Source organism: Dipodomys ordii, unplaced genomic scaffold (assembly GCF_000151885.1).
Source record: "Dipodomys ordii isolate 6190 unplaced genomic scaffold, Dord_2.0 Scaffold268, whole genome shotgun sequence".
In the NCBI taxonomy this organism is placed as follows: domain Eukaryota; kingdom Metazoa; phylum Chordata; class Mammalia; order Rodentia; family Heteromyidae; genus Dipodomys; species Dipodomys ordii.
Window position 1 is genome coordinate 302,337 of NW_012267484.1, and position 8,187 is coordinate 310,523.

Genomic DNA, 8,187 nt, shown 5'->3' on the forward strand with positions numbered 1-8,187 from the left:
GTGTGTGTGTGTGTGTGTGTGTGTGTGTGTACGTACGTACCTGGGAGCTTGTCTTTTGTCTCTGTTATCCACACATGACAGAAAACATGGCCTTTTGTCCTTCTGGGTCTGGCTTACTTCACTTAGTATCATTTTTTTCCCAGATCCACCCTTTTCCTGGGAAATGATATAATTTGATTGTTCTACCCCACATTTTATTGACCTGTCTTCTGTTGTAGGGCACCCGACTATTTCCATTACTTGGCTATGGTAAATATTGCTGTAGTGAACATGAATATTCAGATTTTTTTTTTTTGGTCCGGTTGTGGGGCCTGAACTCTGGGCCTGGGCGCTGTTCCTCAGCTCTTCAGCTCAAGGCTAGTGCTCTACCACTTGAGCCACAGCACTACTTCCGGCTTTTTTCTTTTTGCTTATGTGGTGCTGAGGAATCGAACCCAGGGCCTCATGCATGCAAGGCAAGCGTTCTACCACTGAGCCAACTTCCCAGCCCTGAATATTCAGATTTTTTTTCAGAGATCCTGGAGCTTGAACGTGGCCCTGGGCGCTATCCCTGAGCTTTTGTGTTCTTGGCTGTTGCTATAGAATGTGAGCCTCAACTGCCAGGTTTTTGATGGTTAATTGGAGATAAGAGTCTCATGGACTTTCATGTCCTGGCTGGTTTCAATCCTTAGATCTCAGCCTCCATTTCCTTTATTATTATTTTTTATTTTTTTTGGGTCCAGTCGTGGGGCCTGAACTCTGGGCCTGGGCACTGTCCCTCAGCTCTTCAGCTCAAGGCGAGCGCTCTACCACTTGAGCCACAGTGCCACTTCCGGCTTTTTTCTTTTTGCTTATGTGGTGCTGAGGAATCAAACCCAGGGCCTCAGGCATGCAAGGCGAGCGCTCCACCACTGAGCCACCTTCCCAGCCCTCCATTTCCTTTATGATCAGGGATGCTAACCATTTCTTCATGTGTTTATTAGCTCTTTAAACTTCTCCAGAAGTACCTGTTCAGCTCTTTTGCCCGTTTGTTACCTGGGTTATTGATTCCTTGGGGTTTTAGTTTTTACTTTTATTTTTTTTAATTTTTTGTTGTCTTTTTTGATACTAGGGATCAAACCCAGGATGTTGCCCTTATTAGGCAAGGTCTTTTGTGCTCAGGAGCCTTGTATCTTAATGCAGTTCAATTTGTCAATTCTTCTATTTGCTGAGCCCCTAGAATTATTTTCAGGAAGTTTCTGCCATGCTGACAAGTTGGCCTATTTTCCCTACTCCTCTTCGTTGTAGTCGCAAGGTTTCAGGCCTGACAGGCATGTATTTGATCCACTTTGAGTTGATACAGCATGAGGGACAGGGGTCCAGTTTAAGTCGGCCTGTGGATGTCCAGTTCTGGTGTTGTCTGGTGAAGAGGTCTTCTTTCTCCAATGTGTGTTTCCTGTTTCTTTGTCAAATAGCAGTTGGCTGTGATGCATGTTCTTATTTTCGGGTCTTCTGATCTGTCCCATTGGTCTTAGGATCTGCTTTTGGGCAGCTACCAAGCCAATTTTTTTGTTATGGCTTTATAGTATAATGAAGTCTGGTATTGGAAGACCACCAGCATTGGCATTGTTGTTCAGGATTGCTCTGGCTGCTCAAGAATAGCTTGCCATGTGAGTTTTAAGATCTCTGTGAGGATCAAGAATAGCTTGCCATGTGAGTTTTAAGATCTCTGTGAGGACTGATGTTGGGATTTCGATAGATACTGTGTTACATTTGTAGATGACCTTGGCAGTGTGATGTGTTCTTGATAATGATTCTCCTAAACTGGCCATCTCTGTCTTCTGTGGTCTCTTTTCTTCCACACATTGCAGGCATGTCTGTTTATCTGTGTGTGTTAGTACTGCATGGTTGCACTCATCCTTGCCTGTTTTTTTTTTTTTTTTTTTGGTCAGTCGTGGGGCTTGAACTCTGGGCCTGAGTGCTATCCCTCAGCTCTTCAGCTCAAGGCTAGCGCCCTACCACTTGAGCTACAGTGCCACTTTTGGTTTTTCTGGTGGTTTATTGGAGATAAGACTCTTCATAGAGTTTCCTGCCCCGGCTGGCTTTGAACCGCGATCCTCAGATCTCAGCCTCCTGAGTAGCTAGTATTACAAGGCGTGAGCCACCAGCGCCCGACTTCATCCTTGGCTTTTGTACTCGACTGGCGCTCTGCCACTTCATTCACAGTTCCATTTCCAGCTTTTGATGATTAATTGGAGATAAGAGTCTCATGGACTTTCCTTCTCAGGCTGGCTTTGGACCTTGATCATTGGAGCTCAGAAGGATTTCAGGTGTGAGCCAGTGCACAGCTTTATGGTTTTCTTTTGAGGTTCTTTCCTCCTTTGTTGGGTTTATTGTTAGATAGGAATGAATGAGCATTTTATTTCTTAATCTCTTTCTTAAGCTAGGAACTTTCCTTGGCAGGTCCCAGGTTTGAACTTGAACTTTGCTCAGTCCATGTTCCACCTCTTAGGCCTGTGCCTTCAGTCTGGCTTTTGGCTAGTTATTTTGGAGATGGAGTCTAGTGTGCTTTGTTCCTGGGCTGGCCTCAAACCTTAGTCCTCAATATTCAGCTGCTGGAGGAGCTAGGATTCCAGGCATGCTGGGCAGCAAGGTTCTTCTGTGGGCCCGTGTCAGGTCCAGCCCAGGGGCCCTGGCCTGCCAGGATGCGCTTGGTGCCATGCCAAGGGAGGAGCCTGTGCCGCGGGAGGCAGTGCAGGCTGCTGTGGGAGTTGGTGGCCTCACTGTCCTGCTCATTCCCTGCCAGATCTGCCAGGCGTGGGTGACGGAAATAGAAAGTGGTCCCCACTTCTGGAGAGAGGAGCTCTCTCCACCCCGACTCGGGTGGCCCAGCTGAGAAGGCCCTGGGCAGGGGCAGAGGTGAGGCCAAGCCGTACACAGCCGGGTAGGAGCGCACGAGCGCACACCTGCTGGTCAGGGTCGCCACCCAGTGACACGCAGGCCGCTGCGGTCCCGCGGTCGGGCGCAGGGCAGCTGGCCTGCCCTCGTGGCCAGCCGTGGGACGCATGTGGGCACTGTGTGTCCCCAGCGGTCTCCTCCCTGTCTGTCCGTGTGCACAGGAGGCTCTGCTGACCACCATGGACATCACGCACGATGGGTTTGGGTTCATGCTGGCATTTGGAGATCTGGTATGGGTTCCGTTCACCTACAGCCTCCAGGCCTTCTACCTGGTCCGCCACCCCCAGGACCTGTCGTGGCCTGTGGCCGCGCTCTCCACCGCCCTGAAACGTGAGTGTTGCGAATGGAGCTGCCTGCCTGCCTGCCTGTCGCGGCCATTCCCACTGGTCACAGCTCAGGCTGGAAGTCCTTTCATGGGCAAGGTGGGATGGTGGGGGAAAGGAGGGGGGGAGAGCAGGGGTGGGAGGGGAGGGAGGAGGGGGAGAAAGGGAAGGGGGAAGGGGGGAAGGGGCAGGGGAGGAGGGGAGGAGAACAGCTCTGATTTTGCCCAGTTGAGGGTATTTTTTCCTTACTCCTTGGTCATTAAGCTGACCAGAAGTAGGGGAGGGGAGTTGGTATGTGACATGGAAGGAATGCAGAGCCATTGGGTGAATATGATCTCACCCGGGGCTGACCTGTCTGTGTGCGTGTGTGTCCTTCTGTCTAGTGAGTAGTGGCCAGCACAGGCCTTTGTTTACTCTGGACTCCGAAGACAGTCGTAAAAGTTGTGCCAGGCCTGCTGGTCGTAAAGTGTCGTGCCAGGCCTACTGGTTTGGGCATTTTATTTTATTGGTGACGGGCTGCTCTGCTAAGACGAGTGCTCTAGCACTTCGTGAGCCGTGGCGCCACCTCTGGTTTTCTAGTGGTTCATTGGAGATCAAGACTTTCCTGCCTGGGCTGGCTTTGAACCGTGATCCTCAGATCTCAGACTCCTGAGCAGTTTAGGGTAACAGTCATGAGCCAGTGGCCACCCAGCTGATTTTGGCATTATTAACCCAAGTGCCGCTCCCAGCATAGCCTGCAGCTGGGCCCGCGCGGCCTTCCTGGTGGGGCTGCTATCTCACTCTGCCTCACCTGTGGGTTTGAGCCGTGGTGGACGATGATGCAGACCTCAGACACCACCTCTGTCAGGGGGTGTCTTTGCCTTCCACCCAACCACTGAGAAGAGGAGACTGTGAGGCCCGTCCTCTGGTCCTGGCCGAGGCAGCGGGGGTGTGCAGGAAGGAAAGAACCCTCCAGACAGCCAAATAGGGCTAGGAGCGTGGCTGAAGAGGTGGAGCGCCTTCCCGCCTAGCCGGTGTGAGGCCTGAGTCCCCGCCTCAGTGCAGTGCCCCCAAATACTGTTTGACATTGTAAACCGAGAATGTTCATTTTTATTTTTTGTCAGTCGTGGGGCCTGAACTCTGACCTGGACACTGTCCCTCAGCTCTTCAGCTCAAGGCGAGCGCTCTACCACTTGAGCCCACTTCCAAAAGAATGTTTTTTTTGTTTTTAAAAGATCACATTATTCTCATCAGGACATTTCCTCAGAACCCAGAAATGATTTGTAAGAGAAATTCTAGATGATTTTTAGCGTTAGACTATCTAAATTATTAACAGAAATATGACTTAACATTTCAGTTTGTGGATATGTAATCTTCCGATGTGCAAATTCTCAGAAAAATGCATTCCGGAAAAATCCCATGGACCCAAAGCTTGCGCGTGAGTTCTGATTTCTGTTTCTGATGTGGGGGTTTAAGTCTCTTTCTTAGAGGTCATTAAGTGTGCCTTTGTTTCTGTGTAGATTTAAAAACGATTCAGACTTCTACTGGGAAGAGCCTGCTGGTGTCCGGATGGTGGGGCCTCGTCCGCCACCCCAATTACCTGGGCGACCTGGTCATGGCACTGGCCTGGTCCCTGCCCTGCGGTAAGCGGGCCGCACTCCTGGGGCCCAGCGTGGTGTGCACTGTGTGCACCGTGTGCTCGTCCTTCTCCACCTGCTGCGGGGGGCAGGGGGCTGGGAGGGTCCCCTGTAAGGGGGGGTCGAGGCAGGAGAGAAGCACAGGTCTAGTAGACATCTGTCCCCTGCGTGCAGGCTTTGGTCACCTTCTGCCCTACTTCTACGTCATCTACTTTACGGCGTTGCTGGTCCACCGCGAGGCCCGGGACGAGCAGCACTGCCGGAGGAAGTACGGCCTGGCCTGGGAGCAGTACTGCCAGCGGGTGCCCTACCGCCTCCTCCCCTACGTGTACTGAGCCTGCACCCCCTCCCCCAAGGAGAGTCCCTAGGACTCTGTGTGCACTGGCGGGCTGTGAGTTTGTCGTCTTTTTGAGCTGGGACCATAGATGCAGAGTAGGTCTTCTAATGTAGTCGGGTTCACTGTGTTCGTATTAAAGTTTTACCCGTTCACCTAAGGAACAAATACAAATGAAGAATCTAGCATTTACCGGGGGGGAGGGGAGGGCGGGGGGGAGTAGAGACCCCCGCCCCAGGCTCCCACCCAAAAGGATGCTCTTGATGTGTATAGTTTCATTTCCTTCCAAGCTGCGTTCTTTGCTTTTGCTTTTTTTTTTTTTTTGCCTGTTGATTTTTTTAAAGATGAAAACAGTGTTGTGTTAAAATACACTTATGGTTCAGTGCATTAAAATAGAATTTTGGGCTTGGTAGAATGCCTGCCAGGCAGGCAAAGTCCTGACCGTCCCTCCCCAGCAAGGACAGCACTTCCCCATGGGGGCAGCGAGGACCGGTGTGATCTCAGCACTTGGGAGGCTCAAGAGCGCAAGGCCCGGCTACACCGTGGAGAAGCCCCGTCTCAAACCCAGGGAAGGAAATGGGGTTCTTATTCTTGTGGAAGGCATTTGTTATGTGATACAAATAAACCCGATGCACGCGTTCAGTGCTGTGCGGAGTGAGAGCAGGGACCGGCAATGCTGGGAGGAAATGTAAATAGAAAGCTCGCTTCTACGTGATACGGAAGGTGGCTTCAGATTTCGGAATGTCAGGGAATGTCAGGATGTGGAGCTGGGTAGCAAAGGACATTTTCAGGGGTTTACACTTTGTAGAGTAATGTGAATTTAAAAATTTTGAAACAATTAGAATTCTTTTCCTATTGTACAGAAGACACTGTTAAAATGTAGGAGAGGTATTTTTTTTAATCCAGAACTTGTGAATTTGGCTTTGCTACCTCAATTTGCAGATGTGTGTTGGCCTTTATAAACCATTGCAGATAGAAAATATATTTTTGAGGAACATCACTATTTAAGCATTTTTACACATTGGTATTTGAAAATTTGCCACTTTGGGCTAGTATTTTTATACGTTTTTGAGTTTTCAACTTGGCAGCATTTTTGCTCACTGTTCCGCACATTTATGCTGTGCATTTTGTACATCTTTTGTGTCTACAAAACTTTACTCCCAGTAGGCGTTCTGTCTAGAGAGCACAGAGCACACAGGGCTGCTTTCTCGTGGCTTAGCTTCAGCCTGTCGGTGCCTGGGCCTGAGTTCCACGTGGACACACGCGCCACCCACTTGTGCACTGTTGGGGCAGCGACTGGCTGCACTCCACGTCCCTGGCTGCGGTGTGCCGGCGTTGGTACTGGTACCCGAGAGTCGGCTTGTTTCTCGCACTTGTCCCTGCCGTCTGTGTGTGCTATGCCCGTGCGGGGGGGGGGGGGGGGGGGGGGTGAGGATGGACGGTTACGCCACCTGCATGGATGGCTCGCGTTCGCCTCTGGGAGCAGCTCGTTTGTTTTTAATTTTGTCTATAGCAGGTTTGTTTGATAAGCTTTGTAATGAGGTTTTAATTTTAAGCTGTAGATTAAGTTGAAAAAAATCTTAGAAAATAAAGATGTTGCTTTGGTTGTCTTGCAGCCTCGTTTGTCTTTTGGGCAAGAACTCTTGGTACCAAGACACATCCCCCGCCCCGTGTTTTCTGGGAACATTATTGGGGGTCTTCATTTGCCCCTGGCCAGCAAGGTAGAGCTTGAAAGGAGGTAGAGAGAGGAGGGCGGGGCACGTGTGTGCGGAGACAAGGGAATGAGGGCCTTGCAGACACGGTGCGCACACACCCACCTCCCGGGGCCTGTGCAGACTCGGTGCGCACACACCCACCTCCCGGGGCCAGACTCGGTGCGCACACACCCACCTCCCGGGGCCTGTGCAGACTCGGTGCGCACACACCCACCTCCCGGGGCCTGTGCAGACTCGGTGCGCACACACCCACCTCCCGGGGCCTGTGCAGACTCGGTGCGCACACACCCACCTCCCCGGGCCGTGCAGACTCAGCGCGCACACACCCACCTCCCGGGGCCTGTGCAGACTCGGCGCACACACCCACCTCCCCGGGCCGTGCAGACTGGGCGCGCACACACCCACCTCCCCGGGGCCTGTGCAGACTCAGCACACACCCACCTCCCGGGGCCTGTGCAGACTCAGCACACACCCACCCACCCACCCACCTCCTCACACTCGAGAGCCGGGCTGAGGAGTCTGCAGTCGGCCTGGCACTCAGCGCAGCGGCCGGGACTGTCTGTGAGGATGTGTCCTCTCCTGTTCCTCCGTGGCCAGGTGCATGTGCCCCCAGCGGTGGGGGTGTGCCGCTCCCTGCGCTCCTGCACTAGCAGGACTCGGCGCACATCTGGTTCCTCTGTTTGAGACAAAGCCTGGTGATGGTGGTCACAGAGCTCGGGCTGTTGGCCTACCATGGATGAATTTTTTTTTTTTAATTGTAAAGATACTATAAAGAGGGTTACAGTTACTTGAGTGAGGTAATGAGTACACTTCCTCTTGAACATTGTTAGCCCCTCCATTGTTTTCCCCCTACCAACCCCTCCCTCCCTCCCTTCCCCAAAGTTCTTTTTCTTTTATTGTGATTAAGTGATTACATAATTTCCGGAATTTCACAGTATTGTAGAATAATGATGCTCATTTAAAGTCACAAGTTCATTCTAACTTTCCTGGAGCAAATTGTCTATCACAGTCTGTAATATATAACAGTGTTCACATGTTATACACCATACATGTGATCAGCAGCATGGGGATATTTAGTAGTGGTTCAACCAGATGACCAGGAGTTCTTTGTTTCTTAAGTCCTGTTAGTTTTGTCGTATCACCAAACATTTTGGATTTAGCATCCACTTATCAAGGAGACCATGTACCATTTGTCTCTTCGCTCTTGGCTTACCTTGCTCAACATGATTCCTTCTAGCTCCATCCATTTCCCTGCAAATGCCATTATTTTGTCATTTCTAATG

At 51.1% G+C, this 8,187-nt stretch overlaps 1 protein-coding gene across 1 annotated transcript in view; it reads left to right on the top strand.

The window, feature by feature from the left end:
• The window catches only part of Lbr (lamin B receptor), a 32,993-nt gene extending 27,649 nt beyond the window's left edge, over window positions 1-5,344 (top strand). The window contains exons 10-13 of the mRNA XM_013036253.1: window positions 3,078-3,246; window positions 4,576-4,656; window positions 4,739-4,861; window positions 5,030-5,344. Of these exons, the coding sequence (XP_012891707.1) occupies window positions 3,078-3,246; window positions 4,576-4,656; window positions 4,739-4,861; window positions 5,030-5,190 (534 nt within the window). The 3' untranslated portion in view covers window positions 5,191-5,344. The remainder of the gene's footprint in view (window positions 1-3,077; window positions 3,247-4,575; window positions 4,657-4,738; window positions 4,862-5,029) is intronic.
• Window positions 5,345-8,187: the final 2,843 nt, after the last annotated feature.